This window comes from Barbus barbus, assembly GCF_936440315.1.
Source record: "Barbus barbus genome assembly, chromosome: 37".
In the NCBI taxonomy this organism is placed as follows: Eukaryota; Metazoa; Chordata; class Actinopteri; order Cypriniformes; family Cyprinidae; genus Barbus; species Barbus barbus.
The window spans coordinates 22,734,065-22,760,732 of record NC_136715.1 but is presented as its reverse complement, the minus strand read 5'-3'; the positions used below and the strand labels follow the sequence as shown (position 1 = coordinate 22,760,732).

General features: G+C 37.6%; 1 protein-coding gene across 1 annotated transcript in view; it reads left to right on the top strand.

Moving 5' to 3' along the window:
* ttll7 (tubulin tyrosine ligase-like family, member 7) overlaps positions 1-26,668 on the top strand; it is a 100,175-nt gene that overhangs the window by 28,643 nt on the left and 44,864 nt on the right. The window contains exons 10-11 of the mRNA XM_079396433.1: positions 19,468-19,562; positions 24,691-24,838. Of these exons, the coding sequence (XP_079252559.1) occupies positions 19,468-19,562; positions 24,691-24,838 (243 nt within the window). The remainder of the gene's footprint in view (positions 1-19,467; positions 19,563-24,690; positions 24,839-26,668) is intronic.

Here is a 26,668-nt window from a genome sequence, read left to right as displayed (position 1 = left end):
CTGGATACGGTATACAGATGAGCGTTCACTTTCTGACATCTGTAGATGACATTTGAGTCTGTCATCAATAGGACAAATGGAGTGAAAAACGTTCACTTTGTTTGGTTTAAACAGCTCGTTCACGTCTTCGTACAGATATCAGAAGGATTCGTGGTGAACTGGTGAACAAAAGTATTGTTTAGTAAAACATGTTGAAGATTAGCAGATAGGCTGTCGATTCATTAAATGATAAGCCGTTTCCGTTAGCGTTAGCATTAGCCGTTATGCTTTTTCCACTAATGGTTGCAGGCTTGCCTTCTAGTGGCTTTGCTGAGAGGCCTGAAAGGACCCGCCCCTTAAAACAAGTCGTCAGAATTAGGGATGAAAATATAAATGTTTCCAAATATTTATTTGTTTTTTGTGAAAAAAACTTTATTAACACTATAAAGTAAATTAAACCTCAGGGAACATTTAAAAATAATTTTAAAAAATCCATGTCATGATCCCTTTAAAATGGTTTAATTGCTTAAATTTGATTAATAAAAGCAAAAATCTAGCATTGTGATATATTGCGTTTGATTAGGATGCAATGTAACGCTGTATTGTAGGAACATCTGGTTGGTTAGCACTAAATGTGTTAGTAGTAGTTTTATGTTAGCTTAGCTTTTACGCTAATAAACTACTAGGTACACACTTGGTACACATTAATATTGGATAAATACTGATGTTTTAACAAAACTATTTTTATCATTGTTTTTCGTTACTGAATGAATGTTATCTACCGTCTTGAAATAATTTTTTTCAGGAATTGTCTAATTTATAAAGGATACATGCAGTACTCCTGTAGAATTGTTATCTTATATATCTTAGAAGTACAGGATTTCTGCTTATCTTTCAGAGCTGTCCTCACATCATATGTATGTCTAGATAGGCAGATCAGCAGGTTTTGTAACAAAGATATAGAGTGGAATGATTGCTGGACATCCCTGATTTACCCAGTTTAATTTTGAGGAAATGGGAATAGGATGCATTCGCCTTGGTCTTGCTCAAGATGTCTTGGGTTTTGTGTCCTTTTCACCATTAAAGGCAAAACATTCCATGTAATTCAGCTAAACGAGGGACTCCCACTGAAAGATGATCTAAAGAGGCAGTTGTTTGTGTGTTTGAAAACAGTTGGTTCCTCAGATTCTGGAGTTTGCCATTTTTTTTGTTCTGTTTCTCATTTTCATTTCCTTTTGCTGTGGTGTTCTGTAATGTTGGATGACAGTCATCTAAACAACATTTTCCAGCCGTTCCCAGCATGTACACCTTTTAACTCAACAAACTTAAAGTGATTGTGCTGACTATGCCAATTCACCATGTGTTTGTCACAGTTATTGCTTAATTAAAAACATTTTAAAAATGTATAGCAACTATCATTTTTAGTGAATTGTAAAGACATACAACTTTTATAACTCATCCAGCATTTCAACCTTTATTGACGGGTGAATCATTATCATGGATCAAGGTTGAATCTGTTGAATTTTGTTTCTATTTTACAAGAAGAATCAATGTTGGTGTTACAATGTTGTTTCAGCATTGACGTCAAAAGTTTGAATTAGTTACGATTTTGTAATGCTTTTGAAAGAAGTCTCTTTACCTAAGTTGTATGAATTTGATCAAAAATACAGTTAAAACAGTATATCGTTGCGATATAAAGTATTACAATTTTAAATAACTGTTTTTATTTGAATATATTTTAAAATGTAATTTATTTCTGTAATGCAAAGCTGAATTACTCCAGTCTTCAGTGTCACATGATCCTTCAGAATCTTTCTGATATGCTGATTTGCTGCTCAAGAAACATTGTTTTATTATTATTATTATTATACATATTGAAAACAGTTTTTACTGGTTAATGTTTTTGTGAAACCTGTGATATACTACCTTTCATATTTTTTGTTCAACAAGGATGCATTACATTGATCAAAAGTGACAATTATAATGGCACAAAAGATTTCTATTTCAAATAACTGCTGTTCTTTTGAACTTTCTATTCATTGAAGAATCCTGAAAAATGTATCACAATTTATAAACTTTTAAGCAGCAAAAACAGTTTTCAACATTGATAATAATAATTATATTTAATATGTAATAGAATGATTATATTTAATATAAGATCCCTAATATTTTGCAATATTACTGTTTTTACTGTATATTTAATCAAATAAATGTGCTTACTTCTTTAAAAAACACTGAAAAAATTCACAATTATTTTTGACTAATTATGTACATGTTGTGTACATATTTTGTTAACCCTTTTTCATATTTAGCATTATAAGGTATTTAAGCATTATTTTCAAAGTTTAAACAACCACCAAGGTTGATCGCATGCCTATGGAAGCCTGTTTCCGCCACTGAATAAAAAATGTAAAAAAGGTTATTGCGACATTTTCTCTCACAATTCTGACTTTTTTTCACAGAATTGTGAGATATAAATTTTCATATAACTGAGAATTGCGAGTTATAAAGTCAGAATTGCGAGTTATAAATTCGCATATAACTCAGAATTGCGAGTTATAAAGTCAGAATTGCGAGTTATAAAGTCAGAATTGCGATTTATAAAGTCAGAATTGCGAGTTATAAAGTCAGAATTGCGAGTTATAAAGTCAGAATTGCGAGGTATAAAGTCAGAATTGCGAGTTATGAAGTCAGAATTTCGAGTTATGAAGTCAGAATTGCGAGTTATGAAGTCAGAATTGCGAGTTATGAAGTCAGAATTGCGAGTTATGAAGTCAGAATTGCGAGTTATAAAGTCAGAATTGCGAGTTATAAAGTCAGAATTGCGAGTTATAAAGTCAGAATTGCGAGTTATGAAGTCAGAATTGCGAGTTATAAAGTCAGAATTGCGAGTTATAAAGTGAGAATTGCGAGTTATAAAGTCAGAATTGCGAGCTATAAAGTCAGAATTGCGAGTTATAAAGTCAGAATTGCGAGTTATAAAGTCAGAATTGCGAGTTATAAAGTCAGAATTGAGATTTATAAAGTCAGAATTGCAAGTTATAAAGTCAGAATTGCGAGTTATAAAGTCAGAATTGCGAGTTATAAAGTCAGAGTTGAGATTTATAAAGTCAGAATTGCGAGTTATAAAGTCAGAATTGCAAGTTATAAAGTCAGAATTGCGAGTTATAAAGTCAGAATTGAGATTTATAAAGTCAGAATTGCAAGTTATAAAGTCAGAATTGCGAGTTATAAAGTCAGAATTGCGAGTTATAAAGTCAGAATTGCGAATTATAAAGTCAGAATTGCGAGTTATAAAGTCAGAATTGCGAGTTATAAAGTCAGAATTGCGAATTATAAAGTCAGAATTGGGAGTTATAAAGTCAGAATTGCAAGTTATAAAGTCAGAATTGCGAGATTAAAAACTCTTTTTTCTTGCAATTGTGAGTTTATATCTCGCAGATCTGACTTTTTAACTCGCAATTCTGACTTTATATAACGCAATTGTGAGAAAAAAGTCAGAATTGTGAGATAAAAAGTTGCAATGACCTTTTTGATTTTTTATTCAGTGGCGGAAACGGGCTTCCATACATGCCAAAGGGGAATGAAGATATAGGATTTGTAGGGCTTTCAATCTAAGCTGTAATAAGTTAAAATATTCTTTGTTTTTTTATATCACTGAACAATAAGCTGTCCACAGCAATCCATTCTGCAATTATAATCAGTCTGTCAGACAGAACCTGTTTGCATGTTTTTGTGTTTTGTCTGCAGTATTTTCCCATGATATCTCAGGCCATGTTTTTACGATGGTGTGTCAGGTGAAAAGTGTTTTCTTCTGCACTCTGTTTTAGCTGCCTCATTCAAAAGTAAAAGTGATTTTGATTTTGATGAAGCATGCTGACTGCAGACTCCCAAAAACATGGTACTTTTAATTTGGAATTGGAGTTCTGGCCAAGGGGCATGCTTTTTAAAAGCATTATATTTATATAATAGATTTTTCTGTTATATTGGCAGCCCTGCAAATTTTTGAACACTTTTGGCTTGAGGAAAATGGCCACCTTGTGTGTTTTAACATCTGAAGTTGGGTTCCTGCACAACGGCAAGGATAAATGCTTAAATAGCAGCGTATTCACCACTGACGTTCAGCATAAACACAGGGCCGAGTTTACTTACACCAGAGCAAGAGCAGACTCTCTCCCCTCTTTCGTCTTTTTGACAGACACGCTGCAGAAATGTAGGTCAGGACTGTGAGTTAAGACGGTTAGGATGCAGGAATGCTGCTGCGCGTACATGTGGGGTAACGTGCCGTTTGCTAGCACAGAAAGTTCCATGTCAGGTTTTATGGATCACCCACACTTCTGTGTGGCAGTTAAAGCATGACCTAAATCTTTTAACCCAAACTTCTGGCTGCAGCTTCCATCTTACTAACCCATTCTAGAATGTAAAATGCCTTGGGATTATTATTATTTTATTTTATTTTTTAGGTTAAATAATTTGATCTTTTATTAGAAACTGGAAATTTTTCACATTTTATTTTTGGGCTTTTTGACACTGGCACTTTTTTGATAGACGCATTAGAAAGGGGATTTTATTAAGGGAATGAAAAACTGGATTCAAACCTACAACTCCCATGTGAGCATCACAAGAGTATGGTGCATATGTGGTTACCACTAAGCCATGGCTCTGAAAGTCTTTTATTATTATTTGAAGTCAAATCATTGGGGAAGTTTGTTGGTTCAGATTTTCTTTTCCTTCTTTTCCTTTAACCACTTTTTAATTGAGACAATTTAGAGAGGAGATATTTTTAAGGAATTAGGATTAGGTTTTAGGCTGAATTTATTATTATTTTTTTGAGGGGTAAAGAAAAGATAGTGGATTTTCATTTTGTTTTGAGGTGAGTCACTGAAGAATTTGGGATTATCTTTTTTTATTTTAACTTTTGCAGCTTTTTACATTTGAGAAGTCATTAGGTAATTTTATTTAACTTTTTTTTTGGGGCCACTTTTTAATTGAGACTAAACTATTTAATTGAGAGGAGGAGATATTATATTAAGATAATAGATTCAGGTTGCTGGATTTCAATCCAATAAAGTGCATGTTTTTCATTTTGTTTTAAGGTGATTAATTGAGGAATTTCTTACAGCGTGTGGCATTTTTCTTTTTATTTTCTGTGGAATTGGATCAGGTCGCAGGCTATATTTGAACTTCTCTGTCCCACACGAGCGCCATAGCTCAATGCATGTGGATAAAAGTGGATTTTTCACCCCGCTATTTTAAGTTAAGTCATTGTAAAAGTTTGTTCCAGGTTTTAGGACGTTCTAGTGTTGAGTGACGGACGTTCACCGGCAGTTCTCCGGCACTGTTCGTGTCTCTTTGCAGGTTTTGGGAGGAGAATGCAAACTGTGGCGGTAGATGCAGTCGTTCAGCCCCAGTGATAATGATCCCTCAGTGCTACTAACAGCCGCCACAAACTCCCATCAATTAACATCCCACAAGCTCCTCACTGAGGGGGAAAAAAAGCTGTTTCTTTTTCACGCTACATTTACTGAGCGAACATTTATTTCCGATTTCAAGTGATTAGTCAAGACACATATCCACACTGCCGCGTTTGACGGAGAGAGGCAGGAGGTGTGATTTTCTGCTGTCTGTTCTCTTATGAAAGTTTCAAAGCTGACTGTCGTAATCTTAGTGGATAAATATTGGGAATTGTCCGCTACGGTAGTCTTTCAACTTCCTCCCTCGTCCTCTATTTAATGGCTCACCCTTATCAGATATTCTGTAAAATGTATTTCTTTGAAGCCGAAATTGTTATGATTGATCTACAATTATAATTTATTCAGTTTTCAGTGCATCCGCAGGTCTTCTGATTCTTTTATCAAGACACTTTAGTGTCTGCCGCAGTGGCAACAAAAAAAGTCAAATGTAACCTCTTACACTGACAGAGAAATGTCATATTCTCCTTTTTCTTCACCGCTTATCAAATGTTTTTCATTTTATTTGCAGTTTCCTTTTCCTCTTATTTGCAAATGAGGCTGAAATGTCAGCTGGGGTTTTACAATACCTCCAAACTGACAGCTCTTTCTTTCTCACACACATCTCTTACTGAGAGCTCTAAAACTGGTGTTTTTAAAGCACCTCAGCTCAAATAAACATCAGTTGCTCAACTGCTGCACAAAACCAGCATACTCAAATACACAACAGTATTCTAATGCAAACTGTAATACAAATACACCTCATAATTAACACACACACACACACACACACACACACACACACACACACACACACGAACGCAAGGGTTTTCAAACTAAGGGACCCTGGAGGGCAGCAAGGGAAAAATTTACCATAGACATTTTTTGAAAATGTTTTTACAAAACATTTTTTTTTCCAGGGCTGTCAAAGTTAACACATTAACTAAAAAATGTGCTAATAAATATGTAAATAACTTTTTTTTTAAAGTAATTTACCACTTTTTGGATTCTGCTCTCTAAAGACTACTAGGAAAAAAAATATTGTGGTTATTTTATATTATTGCAGCATTAGTTTTTAACAGAAAGAAATACTAACCAAATCTGCATATAGTTATTTATTTTTAGTGCTTGAACTGAAGATGTTTATTTATTTATTTATTATTAATTGTTGTCTAGCTGGTAGAAATAGGAACACTTAACACAAAGTGAATATTTCCAAATAATATTTTAAACTGCTTTTAATATAGTGAAAATATTTATGCTTAATAAAACACACAGTATAAATGAGTCTTTATACACAGAAATACATATATAAAATGCACATTTGCGAAAATACATATGTAATACAATTGAAAAATATATACTTTTTAATGTGGTTTTGTCAGATTTAGCTCACTTTTGGAAACACATTTTCCCTTAAAATATAGTTTAAGCAGGTATATACAAAAACAATCATTACACAAGAACACCATTAAAATAATTTAAACAAACGTTATAGAAATACTAACATACACTCCAACGTAAAGCAACTCACACAAGTCAAGTCACACGTGCATACACGCACACACACACGCACGCACACACACACTAAAACAACTCAACACTCAAATACAGTGACTAAATGGATCTAACATATCATTTCAAGCACACATTGTTAAACACATGTGCGCCTTCAAAAACACAAATTGGCTAAATAAACACTGAACACACACATTTGAACACACACAGCTAAGATGGCTCATGTTCACACAAACACACACACACACTGCAGGCTGCAGAAGCACTTTAGCTCTGGCCAAACAGCTAATGTTCTGAGGCTTTTGTACTGATTTTATCTTCTCTGCGGGTTTTATTCTCCTTCCATTGACATTCAAAACATTTGAGCCATTGATACGAGCAGGAACACAAACATGGAAACCGGAGAAACCTCACTCTCTTTAGCTCGCCTCACATCATCCGCTAGACGTGGTGAGGCACCATTGTCCACGTCTTCAGCAGAGCGCATCATTAACATGTTAATCTGGGCGCTGCTCGTTCGCAGGGCTGCTGGGAAGGCTCGTCCACTCCATAGGTCAGACAGAAGCATCTGAGAGACTTGAATAGCCATTAGTCAAATGCTGTGGCGCAACATTGATATCACTCCCCCCCTGGGCCATCTCTGTCTTTTCCCCCTCTTTTCTTTCCAGAAACTGCTCACACTGGAGCCGTTAAGCTGGCATGACGAATAATGCAAAGGCACAGCGACAGACAGACACAGAGAGAGAGATAGAGAGAGAGAGCGAGAGAGAGAGAGAGAGAAACATGGCTTCTCTGTTAGCCTCTTTTACTGAGTAGACTAATGTCTGCATGCCTGCATTTTTTGTTCCAAAACTTAGTGAGCTGCCTACCTAGAAAGCATTATAAGACAACATAGGGTGCTTCCGACAAGGCAGATGTTTCCAAATGTAAGTGGCAACATCCTACTTTTCTAGAGTTAAATGCAGCATTGCATAAAGAAGGCAATCCCACATTACATAGTGACAAGCACGTTAAGCGAAACTTTATGTATTTTATAGCAAATCTCAACCAAATTGCTCAACTTAATCATTATTTTTTTTAAAACTGTATTATCACCCAGTGATTTATTAAAAGTTGGATATAGTACATTCTAATTTGCATAGAATATACTCACGTGAAGCAATATATACCGTATAGAAAAGTTCAGCTGTGATCTACAAGCTATATTATGCACAGCTCTTTATATAAAGTTGGATATATATATATATATATATATATATATATATATATATATACAGTGTATTGTATTAGTACAGTACATACTGTGCTATATAGCATACTTCTATCTCAAGCATAACTGCCTGATTGCTTGTTTTGTTGCAAGTTGTAAACTATCTGTGACCCTGGAGCACAAAACCAGTCGTAAGTCGCTGGGGTATATTTGTAGCAATAGCCAAAAATACAAATACTGTACATATAAATATGGGTCAAAATGATCAATTTTTCTTTTATGCCAAAAATCATTAAGATATTAAGTAAAGATCATGTTCCATGAAGAAATAATTAGTACATTTCCTACCCTAAATATATTAAAACTTCATTTGGATAAGGCGATTTTCTCAATATTTCGATTTTTTGCACCCTCAGACTGTATCTCGACCAAATATTGTCCTATCCTAACAAACCATACATCAATGGAAAGATTATTTATTCAGCTTTCAGATGATATATAAATCTCAATTTCGAAAAATTGACCCTGATTTTTTGGTTTTGTGGTCCAGGGTCACATATTTTCACCAAGCTGTGATTTGCTAAATGCGACACGAATATAGTAAAATGTTATAAATATTAACAATGTATTTTGTAAAGTTGCTTTGAAGCAGTGTGTATTGTGGAAAGTGCTATACAAATAAATTAGACATTTGATTTGAAAGCGCAAAAAAAAAATCTAAGATTGTAAATAAAGATAAATATCGATTATTAATATTATTCATATAGCAATGGAAAGGTGAATGGTCTTTACACTAGCATAATGTGCTAGACTGGAAAACAAAGTGTTTGAAACTTTGAATAAAACGTCACTCATAATTTTACTTCCATAATGTGGAATATATTAAAGTGAAATGTATTCATAATTTAGATCTACAGTAATCTATTGATATGTAAAATATATTTTACAAAACATTTGAGAGCTTGTGACATCATTTTCATATTACAAATACATTTTTATAGTTTTTTTGTCATTAAAAGCAGAAACTAAATGTGTAAAAAAAAATCTTTTAACTTACTGTACCCCTAAAATAAACCTTTTTCATTTTGAGGATAAAGAAAATGATGTTTTATGTATGAATTATTTTGTAAAGAAGTGTCCATATGTCCAAAAGGTGGTCTTTTCAGATTTAGCTCATTTCAGTGGACAAGCGTATATAAACACAAAGTATAGCTACTGTCCCCTACTCACACTCACACTGATGCCGCTTGTGTTTTAGTTCCATTTTCACTAAAAGAAATGCACTTCTGTTCTGTCTCTCTGATTCTGTTGTGGAGACTGTACCTGCAATAACGACAAGGTAGAGAAAAAAATAAAACAAATTGACTTCATTTTGTGTTTAGCTCTCGTGAAGGTTGTGTCCTTGACGCACTTGGTTTTCTGACAATCAATAGAGAAGCAGCAAGCATCCAGGGACAGGAAGTGCTTGTACAATACCAGCATACTCAAATACACAACAGTATTCTAATGCAAACTGTAATACAAATACACCTCATAATTAACACACACACACACACACACACACACACATGAACGCAAGGGTTTTCAAACTAAGGGACCCTGGAGGGCAGCAAGGGAAGTGTTTTTTTGCCAGTGTTTGGCAAGTGCGGGTCAAGTAGAGCTTTAAGAGCTCGTCTGCACACCCAAGATGGTCGAACGCACGTTCTTATATTATCTAGTGCTTCTCTTGCTATATTCTTTTTCTTTAACATTATTTTTCTCTGAATTACAATTTCCAAGAAATCTTTAAGTCATGAGGAATAAATTTTTTTACTCATATGCTGCTATTTTTTTCATGTAACACAAAAAGTAGTTTTTTTTATTTTTATTTTATTTTTTATATAGTAATTGTTACACAGCTGCTGTTGTCATACAAGGACAGTTTGGTGTTTTGTGAAATCATGTGATAGTTTTGTGTGAGAAACTCACTTTAAAAATGTTTTTTTTTTTTACTACTAATACTATGCATTTTTCTATTTTGTGTTCTGTTTATAATAAAAACAGCAACAACAGGATCTGTCATTTTTGGGTTAACCATCCTTTTCATTTAGATTTGTTGTTCAGGCCATTTTAAAATTTATGACAGCACATAATTGTCAGGATTGTGGACTGTTTTGTGTGTGTTTTGCTCCCCATGTGTTCTGTGACCCAGTTTCTCCCTCATGTTAATTGCTTAATTTGATCCCAGGTGTGTCTCCTTAGTTCCCTCGTTATCCTGTCTTTAAAAGCCCCAGTCCTTTCAGTCAGTGTTTTGTCGGTCCTAGAATGTCTTCCCTGCCTGTACTCCTAGTAACCTTGTTGGAAATTAAAGAAGTTAATTGTGAACTCTCCGTGTTTCCTCATCTCCTCGTTCCGTGTTCCCAGAGCAGCGTGACAGAAAGACCGACCTAAACAGATACCTCTACGTCTACCCTCCGTTTTGTTTTCCGTTTTTTTTTCCTCAGTGTTTTTCTTTCCGTTGTGTTTCCCAGATGTACCCCTTCCTACGCCCCAAATTCCTCCTCCTCCTGCTGGAGCAGGGGTAGCATTCGCTCGAGCTACTCACCAGCTACCCGGACGACACGCTCTGCTCGTTCTATAACGCAAGCCTCAACACCGCGTGCAGAGCGCTGTCGTCCGAGGAAGGTCCTCGAGCAGAATTCGCCGCCTTCGTGGAGTGGACTCTGAAAACGGATCACCCCTCACAGTCTCCCAAGAGGGTGATTTCGCCAGATCCACTCCAGACCCAGAGCCCAGCCATTTCCCGCCGCGATGTGCGAGCCAGCGCTAAGCCGAGCGACTGAGCAGATGATCGCCCCAGAAGTTGAGCCCAACCCGGTCAGACCAGGTGCGAGAGCTGGCCTCTGTGCCCGCTCCTCGAAAATGCCCACCCTCCCACACTCTCCTGTCTCCTCCACCGCTGTCGTCTGGCAGCCCCCCCGCTCGTCCTCAGCCCCCTATCGGTACGGTGCGAGCCCCGTGGGTCTGCCATCCTCCAGAGTCGCCGGGGCTGGAGTATCCCTCACCTCTGCCTCCAGCCTCCGAGGCCCAGACTCCGCCTCGGCCCGTAGACCCAGTGGCTCCACCTCGGCTCCTAGCTCCCTCGCCTCCACCGTCACCCCTCGATCCACCAGCTCCACCGGGCTCCCTCGTCCCTCCGGCTCCGCCTTGGACGGGCGTCGACCCGTCATCGCCTCAGGACTCCTCTCCTCTGGCTGCGCCTCGTTGCTCCGTCCCACCGGCTCTGTTGGGCTCCTTCCTCCCTTCAGCTCCACCTGGGTCCTCAGTCGCTCCGGCTCCGCCACGGATCTCCGGGTCTCTGCCTCCGCCTCGGTCGCCAGAGCACTCGTCTCCACCCTGGCCCCCCGGATCCTCGGCATCCCCCTGGCTCGTTGGCTCTCCGTCTCCGCCTCGGGCTCCTCCACCACCTGCTCCGCCGCTGATGGTCGGACCCCTGGAGAAGGTGGCCATCGCTCCTCCATGGCTCCTCCCTCCGTCGGCTCCACCGTGGGCCATCTTCACGGCTGTAGCCTGTGTCCAGCTGAGCGCCTCCTGCTCCGGGTCCCTCCTGTCTCTTCCCTGGCTCCTCCCTCCTTCGTCGCCTCCTTGTTCTCTGTCTGCCGGTCCCCTCCCGGGTGTCCGTCCCCCTCCTGAGCCTCCTCTTGAGTTCCCACCCGTCCCTCCCCTTTGGATGTTACTACGGTGCGAGGACGCACCTTCCGGGAGGGGGGCGAAATGTCAGGATTGTGGACTGTTTTGTGTGTGTTTTGCTCCCCATGTGTTCTGTGACCCAGTTTCTCCCTCATGTTAATTGCTTAATTTGATCCCAGGTGTGCCTCCTTAGTTCCCTCATTATCCTGTCTTTAAAAGCCCCAGTCCTTTCAGTCAGTGTTTTGTCGGTCCTCGAATGTTTTCCCTGCCTGTACTCCTAGTAACCTTGTTGGAAATTAAAGACGTTAATTGTGAACTCTCCGTGTTTCCTCATCTCCTCGTTCCGTGCTCCGTGTTCCCAGAGCAGTGTGACAATAATGAAGATACTTTATTGAATTTTTTTGAAGAACATAAATGGAAGAAGAACTTTAAAATCACTTTAAAAATATTTTTAAATTCTACCAAATGCTTTTTTTTTTTACCACTTTGAATTTGGTTTTGCACATTAGGAATTCATGCATGAAACAGAATTTTAAAACTGCCATCTTCCTTAAGATTCCTCGCAGGATGACCATAAATTATGCAACACATGCTTCATGATATGAGAAGCCTGCTTTTCCATATATGTACCCATACGTATCTAACACATTCACTGTTGGGCTAAATTTGATTTTCCTTGCATGCATTAGTCGTCACACTTTTCTATTTGATTTGTTATGCTCTTAATTAAGTCATAAAAGCTGTGGTTCAGTGAGTGGAAACTCTAGGTGGCAGTGTTGCTCTGTAGTCCTGCTCTTTTCAGGTTTATTAAAAAATGATTACAGTGATCCATTCATCTGTCTATATCTGAACAAACTAAATTACTTAGCATTTTGAATGCAGTCTCACAGAAAAAAAAACAAGAAACAAAAACGAAGTAAAGGCCTGTTTCATGCTCTAAAATAAATCTCTCCATTACCTAGGTGTTTATTTTAAGAAGTATGACAGCCTGTGTGTGCTTGGGAATCTCTGATAGGGGGTCAGGTCAGCGGCTGGCCCTGAACACGCACAGAAACACTGATTGGGTTTCGCCGCTGGAAGCAGCCTCTCCAAATGCGACAAAAGAACAAAACAGTGATTGATAAGGATGTGAAATGCGATCCACACGTCTCTCTCCGCAGCTGCTCCATTAGCAGAACCCAGATCAGTATTCCTGCATGTACAGCGCGCTGAGGAATCGATCAAGTGTTGTTTTGTTTATCCTGATGTTGTTGTTTATCCCGTATGCATGGGATGGCGTGTTCAGAACTGCTGCATAGTAATACATCGTGCACTTTGCATCATTTCAAATATCACATAGATTATTTAAAACTTCTCACTTTTATGTTTCTATCTCAGAGATTTTTTTGTTTTTATCACACCTGGACACACACAAATGTTCATAAATGTACTCTTTATTTTCTCACCAGAAATATTCCCATTTTTCATAAATTACAACATACAACATGAAGGCAAATAATTAAAATCTAAGTAAACGTAATTCAAATGCATAATATTCACTGGAATGATTACACACTGGAATCATAATCCCCTTGCTGTGGTTTCTTGGATTATTGTCAGGCCATGAACACACCAAAACTTTGAGGTTACTTGAGGTTACTAAATTGCATGGGTTGTTTTCGCAAAAACTGAGGGAAATTAAGTATATTGATTTAACTTGATTAACTATGACCAAAAATCAGTATAGCATTTCGTTTTATGTGCAAACTTAACTTTTTTTTTCATAACCTCTCTGAGTGTAATTGAAAAACCTATGACACTTGAGAAAATGTGTATTGGGTTTTAAACATGCATCCGTTTTTTTTTGTTTTGTTTTTGTATGTTAAAGAGACAACTGCAAGTGTGCCATTTCTCCTAAAAGTTTAAACACAGCAGTGTTGTCTTATACAGCGTCTTGGCTGTTTGTCTGACCAATAGCAGATGGAGAGAGTGTTCAGGAAACAATGAGAGACAGACCGTGGTAGATCGTTCAGCCAAGTGTTATTTTGGTACCATTAAATATTATTAGAGATTTTGCTTGAATTCTCATTTGAAAAAAAAAACTGTCATAAGGGTCAATTTTTTGAAATTGAAATTTATTCATCACCTGAAAGCTGAATAAATAAGCTTTCCATTGATGTATGGTTTGTTAGGATAGGACACTATTTGGTACAACTATTTGAAAATGTGGAATCTGAGGGTGCAAAAAAAAAAAAAAAAAATCTAAATATTGAGAAAATCACCTTTAAAGTTGTCCAAATAAAGTTCTTAGCAATGCATATTACTTATTACGTTTTGATATATTTATGGTAGGAAATTTACAAAATATCTTCATGGAACATGATATTTACTTAATATCCTAATGATTTTTGGCATAAAAGAAAAATGGATAATTCTGACCCATGCAATGTATTTTTGGCTATTGCTACAAATATACCCCAGCGACTTAAGACTGCTTTTGTGCTCCAGGGTCACATTTTTGGTCTATATAGTTTTTGAATAATTTTTTAGTCTTGGTTTATTTAGTTATTTTAAACAAAAATGAGAAATGTCTAATTCTCACTATTTACTAACTATTGACTATGATTTTTGCCTTAATAAACTCCTAATTTGCTGCTTATTAATAGTTAGTAAGGTAGATAGCATGCTCATTAATAGTGAGAGCTGGTCCTTAAAATAAAGTGTTACCAATTTTTATATTTCATTTTGCTTCAGTTAATGTTTACTTTATCCAACAACATTTTCCAAAATTTCTCGCAAAATATTTTGGCCATGTGCTATAATTTGACTTTTGGTCAACTTTTGGTCCCACTTTATATTAGGTGGCCTTAACTACTCTGTACTTACATTTAAATTAATAATTTGATTCAATGCACTTATTGTGTACATACATGTTTTCACATTGCACTTATATTTTAAAAAATGCCTATATGTAGTTATATCTGTAATTAATTTCTGTAATTACATTTATAATTACACTGTTGACCCATCCCTTATACCTTAACCCACCCTTAAACCTACCCGTCCCACCAAACCTGTCCCTAACCTTACCCGTATCCCACCTCAATAGCAGCAAAAGTGTTTTGCAATCCAATATGAACACAATATTTTTTGATGTAAGTACATAGTAGTTAAGGCCACCTAATATAAAGTGTGACCCAACTTTTCAGTCTGCACCAGCATCCAGTGCTAAAAGACAAGACGCAATGCCACAATTCTGATTTTCTAGGGTCTCTACAGAGATTCATTAATCTCAAAAGAGCTGGATTCCCTGCAGTGTGACACCACGTTTGCACCACAAGTGTGTAAATTAAAAATCAGTAAAATCTTTTGATGGCGTCGAGGAGCTTTTGTAAAATCTACTTTCGTCAGAACAATTATTGTCAAAAGGTGTTGAATTGTGAAGAAAAAGACCAAAAACATGGCTGACATCCTAAATCTGCGGGACTCCTGCGTGGCGGATCTTGATGAAGCGTCTTTGTTGCTTTGTGAAACGGGCCATCTGCGGGGCATCTACCCAGCGAGGGGTGACGTGGCCCAGCTCGGAGAGCTAAGAAAGCGTGAGCCGGATCAGCTACTGCTGCTAAGGTTACGGCTGATACAGTAAATTCATTGATTCAGTCCACCGTTAGCCGCCCCTCCCACCAAACCCCCCTGCGCCACTCAGTTGTGATGTAAATATTATCTTACGGTCCTCTCCCAAGCGATCACCTTTCTGAGGGAGATTAACATCCAAGCAGGGCAGCTCTATTAAGAGCCCAGCGAGGGGCGGCTGTATCTGCTGTCATCTCTCTCTGTGGCTGCCATCTTTCTCCAACCGTTTGTCCGTGCTGACGCTGAAGCACTAATGCTGTGTGTCTTACACACTGTAATGTGCGAACTGTACCAAAAACTCATTTTTGCCGTATCGGACTGAGCGAATGCTTTTGCTGTAGTTTGTCATGGGTGGAATACAAAAGAGTGTATTATTATCTGAGGTGAAGAAAACCCTCCAGGATACTTACCTGCTGATAAATGGAGTTGGTAGCTAAAGGAACAGTTCTCCCAAAATTCTGCCACCGTTTACTCACCCTCATGTCATTCCAAATATATGCCTTTAAAAAAAAGTTACTGTATTAATGTCCTGTCAAAGGGGTAAAAATGTGGGCTGTTAACAAAAGGTTGAAAGTTTGCCATATAATATATATATAAAGTGTCTAGTCGACGTATCGGATAATCAATATATTTTATAATATAAACATATCATTTCTGACAGCTAAAATAATTGTACCTATCTATTCTGTAATAATGAAAAATAATAAAGCAATAATATTATCCCTTCGAGGTGTGCTCTGTTTGAGAGACAGATGATTAATAGGATTTATTTTTCAAGTGCTACAGTTGCCTCCAACCACTGTAACACTCTGACTTCTTGTATAAAATTTGATATTATTTTCTAGTCTTTCTTGCTTTAGGTCTATTAATAGCACAGTTAATTTAGGCATAACACACAACGGGTCAGAAGATTGGAATCATTAAGATTTTATAATTTTTTGAAAGAAGTCTCATATGCTCACCAAGGCTGCATTTATTGATCAAAAATGCAGTAAAAACAGTGATATTGTGAAATGATATTTAAAATAACTTTTATTTCTGAAAAATTATTTTTCAAATGTAATTTATTCCTGTGATGGGTGGATTTTCAGCAGCCTTTAGTGTTTAGAAATCATTCTAATGTGCTTTTGATTTATTAACACACTCAGTTATTATCTGTGCTCAGTTATTACTTATTCGGTTCTTATTATTATCAATGTTGAAAAGTTTTTGCATCTTAATATATTTTGTGTAAACCATGATGCATTTTTTTTAGGATTCTTTGATGGAACTTATTTGAAATAGAAATCAGCGTTTATTGGAGATAGACATCTTTAGTACAATATAAATGTCTTTACTGTCACTTTTGATCAGTTTAACATGCCCTTTCTGATTAAAAGTATTAATTCGATTTTTTTCCTATTTTTTAATCCTTTGATTTGCAGTGTCCTCCGTTACCACAAATCAACATATTAGAATGATTTTTGAAGGATCATGTGACACTGAAGACTGGACTAAATGCAGCTTTGCCATCACAGGAATAAACTACATTAACACACGTATGTCTGTTAATGTAGTTTACAGTTTGTAAAACAAACTGTTTTTTTTAATTGTAATAATAATTCACAATATTACCATTTTTCATGTATTTTTAATAAAAAAAATGCATCTTAGGTGATCATTAATATTGACTCCTTGCTAATGCTCATGCATTGAAATTTTAGTGCAGTCACTTATTTTTTTATGTGTATTTGTGTTTTTCTTTTGCCTCGTGCAACAATACAAACAACAAAAGATTGAGTTTCTGGTCAGCTTCTGGTTACAAATACTGCAGCGCCGATCATGAAAGTTATGAATGAATATTACCATACATCACAGCGATTGTGCAGATATCAGGAGCTGATCTCATTTCCTGTGCAGTTCTTTTTTCAGTTCCACAGAGAAAATAACTCTGGCATCTGATGAATTAGCTTGTGTTGGCAGGAATGTGACCGATTATACTAATGCACGGAAAGACATTCTATTGCTCAATTATCTCTAATTAACTGCTCAAATGATTCTGAATGCTTATAAATGATTTAATTCAAACAAATATGTAAACCAGCATGCGAAGCTACGGTTTTCATGTGTTTAGATCGTGCCATTATTCCGGCCAAAGCGAACCGAAGCTGATCTGATACATTTAAAATGTAAATGCCTGATCATCACACTGGGTAATGACCAAATGTAAGGGCTCACAGGATATATTTGCATTTAGTGATGACTTCTTTCCCAGTAAGCTGTCAGAGATCCACGGAGTGGCCGCACTTGAATAGATTCCTCATGCGAGATGAGAAAAGATTGTGCCATTCAAGTGGTGGCATCTACCAGCATCATTCAGCATAATGGACTAGTTGGTTTGTTGCCTGGCTGATCACACCTGCTTAATGTCTTTGTCCCATTCAGACTTCATATTTAAAAAACAACAACAGATGTTTTTGACATGTAACAATCAAGTTAAGAATCACGCAGGCTTTAATGGTCATGATTTTACAGTTTTATAGACCAATTTCGGTGTTTGCAAAAAGTGATGAGGTTTTTTTGTGGGCGGAGCCTATCTGGTGGCAGAAAATGAGTTTTAAAGTAGCAGTCTATGGAAGCCATGGAATAAAAGAATAAAAAAGATCATTTTGAGTTTATATTTCAAAATTCTGACTTTTTTTCTCACAATTCTGGTATCAGCTCAGAATCATGAATTTATAACCCCTCTCCCCTCAGAATTGTTGAGTTAAATGGAGTTATAAAGTCGTTACTGTGATAGATAAACTTGCATTTGACAGAAAAAAGTTGGAATTGTGAGATAAAACAGGTAAATATTATGTGAGTGAGACTTTATAGGTTTAAATAGTATTGCATGCTGTAGCTGTAGGGCTAATACAATATGTCCCCTATGAACTGCATATGTAAATATTATGCAGACCTATTGTTTAAGTCAAATTTACACTTTAAAAAGTAGGGTAATCATAGCAGTTTCCATCCATTTCCGTTTCCCTCTACTTGTTAATAGTGTTTTTCTGCCACCACAATGCACTGTATTTATAAATAAAGGTGCTTTTAAGCTTTTAAGGTTCTTCACAGCGTAGAAGAACCATTTTGGTTCCACAAAGAAACATTCAGTCAAAGGTTCTTTAAAGAACCATCTCTGAAGAACCTTCTTTTGCCACAAAGTACCTTTTGTGAAACAAAAATGTTCTTCAGATGTTAAAGGTTCTTTATGGAACCATTTAGACAAAAAGGTTCTTCTATGGCATTGTGAAGCATCTTTATTTTATAGAGTGTGCTCGCGCAGCTGCAAGTCATGTAACTGTGATGTCTACTCGCGCATCTTTTCTTTATTTATGATATGCCTAGACATTGTGTCACACAACTCAAATGTATTTAGACATGCAGGCTTCCATGTTTTGATTTATTGGCACCACCTATGCACTATGTCATGTCAATTGTCTGGTAATCACTGGCTGCGCTTTGAAAGCTCAGCGGCGAACAAGATCAAAGTTGCATTTGTTTGAACTTGAGTCTCGTTTGACCAGCATGCAGTGCTTCATTCACCCTCATGTTTCTCGAAACCTGTGTGAGTTTCTTGATTCTGGGGAACAACATATGAAGATTTACAATGAAGCTTTCAAACTTCAAAAATGATGCAAAAACATAAAACACGTGTACCATATTCCAAGTAATCTAAAACCATGCAATAGTTTTGTGTGATCAAAATTTAAGTCAATATTTAATGCGTTTTGGTTTCTAACACAAAGCTGTCATATAGTTTCAGAAGACTTGGAGACACTTTATATTGTTCTCAACATCAATGGCATGTGGTTAATGGGACACTACACCAGATGTAGTTTTTATGAGAGCTGATGCCTTGAGATTTCAATAATGGGTGACTGCTTCTACAGTATGTGGCTTCTCAGTCCTCTTTAAAAGAGAAATATTTCTTCAGGTTTTTGATGAAATCAAAAAAAAGAAAACAATATGAAAACAAAAACATCTCTCTCTTTTTTTCCTCTACAGATCAATCGTGCCCCGAGTTTTGGGACAGATCAAAAGATTGATTACGATGTGAAGAAGGGGGCTTTGCTCAATGCCCTGAAACTGCTCAACATCAGGTATGAAGCAATATTCTCTCCAGAGTCCCATTAGAAAGAGAAAGAAAGAGTTAATTAGAAATCTCACTCTCCATTCCCAGTTGTCCACCAGTCTTAAGTGTTTTAGAAAATATTGATTCCTTGATCTCTACTAAGAAGTTACTTGAAACTCTTTGATGGGTCCTCATGCACTTGATTTTACTGCTACTGTTTGATTCGAAAGGATAATTTTTGGACACTTAAAAATATCTAAAGGTCACAGGTTTACATGACAAACTATCAAAACAAGTGACATCTTCAAACTAATAGTGCCAGACCAACCTTTTGAACTATCTAACGTTTCAGTACGTGTCGATTTAAAGTCAAACACAAACAAACATACACAACAGTGGCGGAGTACATGGTAGTCTTGTTGCTGCTCAAGAGTTTGCTAATGCAGCTAAAGCTGCTATCGCTATGAATGAGGCATAGAGCTACAGTCGGTGTGGTGATTTTAGTGACGGAACTCAAAGACCTAATTGTCACTTCCCCACAGATACTGTTTACTAGTCAAGTCAAGTCACCTTTATTTATATAGCGCTTTTAACAAAGTAAATTGTGTCAAAGCAACTGGACAATATCAAAAAAGGAAAATAGTGTGTCAATAATGTAAAATGAAAAGATTAAAAAAACAAATTCAGTTTTTTTCAGTTTTTTTTTCTGATTTTCAGTTAAAGGCATTTCATTATTGAATTCAGTGATGTCATCATCCAGCTCAGTTCAGTTTAAATAGTGTCTTTGCAATCAGGTCGACGATATCGCTGGAAATGAAGTGTTCCCAACTAAGCAAGCCAGAGGCGACAGCGGCAAGGAACCAAAACTCCATCGGTGACAGAATGGAGAAAAAAAACCTTGGGAGAAACCAGGCTCAGTCGGGGGGCCAGTTCTCCTCTGGACAAACGAACCAGCAGTTCAATTCCAACTGCAGCAAAGTGAGATTGTAAGGGCTCAACTGGTTCCAGTGGTCTTTCCCGATGGCTGTCTAAGTGGCGGGGTCCGCACTGGGGATCTGTCTCTGGCGCTCATCTCGGTGTCCTGGTCTCCGCTGACATTCAGGGTTGTAGAGGTCGTCTCTGGGTGCTGATCCACCATCTGATCTGGATACGGACTGGATCTGGTGACTGCAGTGACCATCTGGGCTGGATACGGACCGGATCAGGTGGCTACGGTGACTGGGGATATGTCCCCGGGGCTCATCCAGGTGTCCGGCCTCCGCCAACGATCAGGGCCACATACATCATCTCCCAGCGCCGATCCACCATCTGATCCGGACACGGACTGAGAAACAGAATATAAACAGACAAATATTAGCCATTCTTCTTATGATGTAACGAGTACATCATGTGTTATGGGGAGTGTTCCCGGTTCCAGTTGATCTAATTAATGCAGCCTAACAATCCTTTAACGGATTTGAATAATAGAAGTGTATTAGTGTGTTATGTGTAAGCCAAGTTAAAGAATCTTTAATCTAGATTTAAACTGACAGAGTGTGTCTGCCTCCCGAACAGTATTAGGTAGATTGTTCCAGAGTTTGGTTGCTAAATAGGAAAAGGATCTGCCGCCCGCAGTCGATTTTGATATTCTAGGTATTATCAAATGGCCAGAGTTTTGAGAACGCAGCAGACGTGGAGGACTATAATGTGATAAGAGCTTGCTCATGTACTGAGGAGCTAAGCCATTCAGGGCTTTATAAGTAATTAACAAGATTTTAAAATCTATACGATGTTTGATGGGGAGCCAATGCACTGTTGACAGAACCGGGCTAATATGGTCGTACTTCCTGGTTCTAGTAAGGACTCTAGCTGCTGCATTTTGGACCAACTGTAATTTGTTGATCAAGCGTGCAGAACAACCACCCAATAAAGCATTACAATAGTCTTATCTTGAGGTCATAAACGCATGAATTAGTATTTCTGCATTTGACGTTGAGAGCATAGGTCGCAATTTAGATATGTTTTTGAGATGGAAAAACACAGTTTTACAGATGCTAGAAACATGGCTTTCAAATTAAAGATTGCTATCAAACAGCACACCTAGGTTCCTAACTGATGAAGAAGAATTGACAGAGCAGCCGTCAAGTGTTAGTATTCTAGGTTATTGCATGTGGGGTTTTTAGGTCCGATAATTTACATCTCTGTTTTTTCAGAAATTAGCAGTAAGAAGTTACTCATCATCCAGTTTTTATATCGACTATGCATTCCGTTAGTTTCTCAATTTGATGTGTTTCACTGGGCCATCAAGAAATATAGAGCTGAGTATCATCAGCATAACAGTGAAAACTAACACCATGTCTCCTGATAATATCTCCCAAGGGTAACATGTAAAGCATGAAAAGTAACTGAGCCTTGAGGTACTCCGTACTGCACTTGTGATCGATATGATAACTCTTCATTCACTGCTACGAACTGATGGCGGTCAGATAAGTACGATTTGAACCATGGTAATGCACTTCCACTAATGCCAACAAAGTGTTCTAGTCTATTTAAAAGAATGTTGTGGTCGATAGTGTCGAACGCAGTGCTAAGATCCAGTAGAACTAATAAAGAGATACAACCACGATCAGATGATAGAAGCAGGTCATTTTTAACTCTAATAAGAGCAGTCTCAGTACTATGATAGGTATAAATCCTGACTGGAATTCCTCACAAATACTATTTTTCTCCTAAGAAGGAATATAATTGCGAGGATACTACCTTTTCTAGTATCTTTGACAGAAAAGGGAGATTTGAGATCGGTCTGTAATTAACTAAATCTTTGGGGTCAAGTTGTGTTTTTTTAATAACAGCCAATTTGAAGGTTTTGGGGACATATCCTATTGACAGTGATGAATTAATAATAGCCAAAAGAGGATATATGACTTCTGGAAGCAGCTCTTTCAGTAGTTTAGATGGAATAGGGTCTAACATACATGTTGTTGGTTTAGATGATTTAACACATTTATACAATTCTTCCTATAGTAGAGAATGAGTGAAATTGTTCCTCAGGCGATCTATAGTGCATTGATGTGATATTGTAGCTGGCGGCTGCATGGTTACAATTTTATCTCTGATAGAATTGATCTTGGAAGTAAAGTAGTTCATAAAGTCATTACTGCTGTGCTTTTGGGAAATGCCAACACCTGTTGATGCTTTATTTTTCGTTAATTTAGTGACTGTATTGAATAAATACCGGGGGTTATGTTTGTTTTCTTCTAGAAGAGACGAAACGTAATCAGATCTAGAAGTTTTTAATGCTTTTCCCGCCAGGCTATACGAAATACCTCTAGTTTTGTTTTCCTCCATCTGTGCTCCATTTTCCGGGCTGCTCTCTTTAAGATGTGAGTGTTCTCATTATACCACGGAGTCGGACTGTTTTCTTTGATCTTCCTTAAGCGTAAAGGAGCAACTGTATCTAAAGTGCTAGAAAAGAGAGAGTCCATAGTTTCTGTTACATCATCAAGTTTTTCTGCGCTGTAGGATATGCTGAGGAATTGAGATAAATCATGAAGATTACTTACAAAGCAGTCTTTTGTGGTAGAGGTGATGGTTCTACCATACTTGTAACAAGGTGTATAGCGAAGAGGGCCCTGTGTCTCAACATGGAAGGAAAGCGACCCCGTGGAAGACCAAAGAAGCGATGGATGGATCGGATAAAGGAAGACATGAAACATGACAATGTCGCCCCCGAGGATGCCCTCGATCGGAAGAAACGGAGAGCAATCTGCCGAAAAGCGGACCCCGCATTACGACGGGATAAACGCTAGGAGAGAGAGAGAAGTTATATATTATCACTATAAACAAAAGAGTGAAAGTAAGGTAAAGATTCACTAAAAAAGCGGAGCTACAAACGCAAACCTCTCAGCAGCACAACAGTGCCTACTACTGGCCTGGCATACGTAATACAGCATTTTGGCATTTTTCGCGGTCTATGTGTAAATGCAAATCATTTTGAAAATGTTGTCGTGTATACGTGAAACTTTTTAAAAACACAAGGGAAAAACTTTTCTGTTTTTGATCACATCGTTGTCGTGTAAACGTAGCCTAAGCATCTGGGTGAAGACATGCTTTTTTGGCTGGTTTGTTGCGTGATTCATTTAAATACTCTCCTCCCATAAATTTTGCATCTGAAAGGGACCCATCCTACAAATGCATAATGCCAGCCATGAAAATAAGTGTGTCCACGCCTTTTTTTCGCCAAATTTTACAGCGCATCTTTATGAAATAGTGACAATAGTTTTTTAATGCCAAAAGAGGGTTTGCGCTGGTGCAAACTGTTAGTAACTCTGGTCCATAATATTTTCTTATGGCTATACTTTTGATCGAATTATGTATTTTTTTATGTTTATTACTGTGCCGTATAATCAGCACATGTATTACTGTAAATGTTGAGGGTAATACTAATTTTTTCAAACTGTTTTCTATGATTCTATTGTATTTAACCTAAAGTGTGTGGTTATGTGAGGATTGTGTGTTTTTGTGGGAATGTCGTGTATGTTCGCTTGTGCATGCTTCTTAAGGTTGTGTGATTGCCTGTGCGTGTAGTTGTATGTCAGTACACAGGGTTTCCTGTGATTGATTATCATAGAATTGGCCTTCAAATCCCATGTCCACTTTTTGTACTAAATATACCAGAGTGGCCCAACAACGGTCCTAGAGTAGGAAACAACAGCAGACAAACTCAATCCAGCAGTGGATCAGATTTCAGGATGCATTGCTGCTATTCTGTTGCAGTGATTTTCTTGAAAGTCTCCACAGACGTTTACTGTGTCCCAACTGATCCAGCTGAGTTCTTACCAGTAACATATCAAAGTGACTCCTGTGTTATTTCCCCAGCAGTGGCAGGACAAAACCAATAACTCAGCGACAAGAACTCAGAAGTGTGAAAGTCGTATCAATAAAACGAGAGGGTCCCCAGTGGTTCAGGAGCCCACTGACCCTGAGTGGCCACTTACAACAGCAAATTTGAAGGGCCAGTGAGCGATGAAATCTTGAAGTGCTCAATGCTGTCGAGGCGAGTGATGTATGGAGTCTCGGAGTCTGTCAGGATTTCGGCTGGGAGTTTGGGCTACTTTGAGTGCTATTACTGAGCATTTCCTTTTATTTATTTATTTATTTTTTTTTTTTTTACCCAGAGCGAGTGATAAACGACGGAATTTGGCCCAGCAGAAGGCGGAAGCCCAGCGTCGACTGTATGGACAGGGATCAATGCGGAAACTGACGGCTGGATCATCAGAATGGGAAAGACAACGTCACCTCCTGGAGCGCAGGAAAGAAGAGCTGGTGAGGCCTGTTTAGCAATTAGAAAGCAACATTTTATTACGTTATGTTTAAGTAATGAAGCAAAATAATGTTTCGTGTTGGATCAATGAATTAGCAGTTTGTGCACTTGCTCCAGACCTGTTGAGGCTTGGTGCTCATGTGGAAAAAGAAGATTCAGATCTCACCTATTTTGTCTTATTTCTCCATCACCAAAAAACAGTGTTGGGGGCAGGGTAGTTACTTTTAAAGCGCCCCTATTATGGTTAATGAAAGGTTCATATTTTGGTTTTGGGAGTCCCCAACAACAGGTTGACATGCATGCAAGGTCAAAAAAACACTTTCAATGTCTTATAATATTAATTTATTTTTACCTTACTTGCTCAACAACTCCCAAACGATTCACTCAGCGATTCATTTTTCCAAACCCCTCCTTTGCGTGACGCTAATATGCGGTGATTGCTTTGATTGGTCACATTTTCACTTCATCATGCCTGTAATGCCTGATAAAGCAGTGTTTGTGAGTGCAGTGCTGCTTTGCTTACAGCGTTACCGGAGAAACCGCTATTTTTACTGCTCCAAAAGCGGCACGTAGTGGCAAAGAATGAATTGGCATTTTCATTCAGACCAACACGAAAAGACCAACAAGTGGGCAGGCAATATGCTAATGTTTCATGATGACGTCAACATGAAATATCTTGGGATTCATTTTAAAAACGACTCGTTTCAATGATTCAGAGTCAACTCTTTCTTTTGAGAGACAATAAGCTTTCCTGTAGCTCAAATAGTAGAGCATGGCACTAGCAACGCCAAGGCCATGGGTTCGATTCCCAGGGAAAGCAAGAGCTGATAAAATGTAAAAACTGTAACTTGAATGCAATGTAAGCCGCTTTGTCTGCTAAATGCATAAAAAAAAAAAAAAACTTTATACACGGTGCACTTTCAGATTTAAAACTTTGCAGGATGTTTTCATTCACTTGCATGAAAGGTAATTTTCATCAAAAATCCATAATAGGGACACTTCAGAAGTAATGCATTGCAGTATCTTGTTACTCCAAGTAACTAATTGCGTTACTTAGTTACTTTTTACTTTGCCGTTATTTTAATTTTTTCACCTGGGCTGGGCTTGATTATTTATTTTTTAATTAAAAACCCCAAAAGTTATATTTTTGGCAACTGTAAAGGCCCTTTCATGCCAAAAGTGAAATTAAGAATTTCTCTCAACATAGGGACTGGAGAGCTGTCAGTGAATAAATGGGAAAACAAAATAACTTGCATTACTTATTTGAAAAAGTAACTCTGATACTTTGTTGTAAATTTAAAAGTAATGCGTTACTCTATTAGTCACTTGAAAAAGTAATCTTATTATGTAAGTTGCGTTACTCCCAACACTGATAAAAAGTGGCAAACCCCCTAAACCAAAAAAGAAAAAAAGATATTTAAATATTCATATTCTGCATATGTACAGACAAAGCACGTTTTCCAAGAAGTTCAGTAAGTAGAAGGTGCTTTGTGCACCAGTTCTTGATTAGTCTTTCGATCAACTTTTTATTATATGAAGAGATGAATGAGGTTGAGATGACTGCAGGTAGGTGGTATTTTCAAAGGGCAAAGCTAGACGCAAAAGAAGAGTGAGATTTGGGGATTGGAGGCTGAGCGAACATGCCTGTACCAGCATTTAGCAGAGATCAGTGACTATTATAGAAGACACCCTGCTGCGCCACTGCAAATTGACCAGCTGACCTTTCCACAATTATAGTTTTTGATGTATTAAAATGGTACAGTGGGAGTTAAATCTATATGAATTATGAATGGGCCCCCTGTATTAACAAGTATAGAGGAGAGGCTGTTATT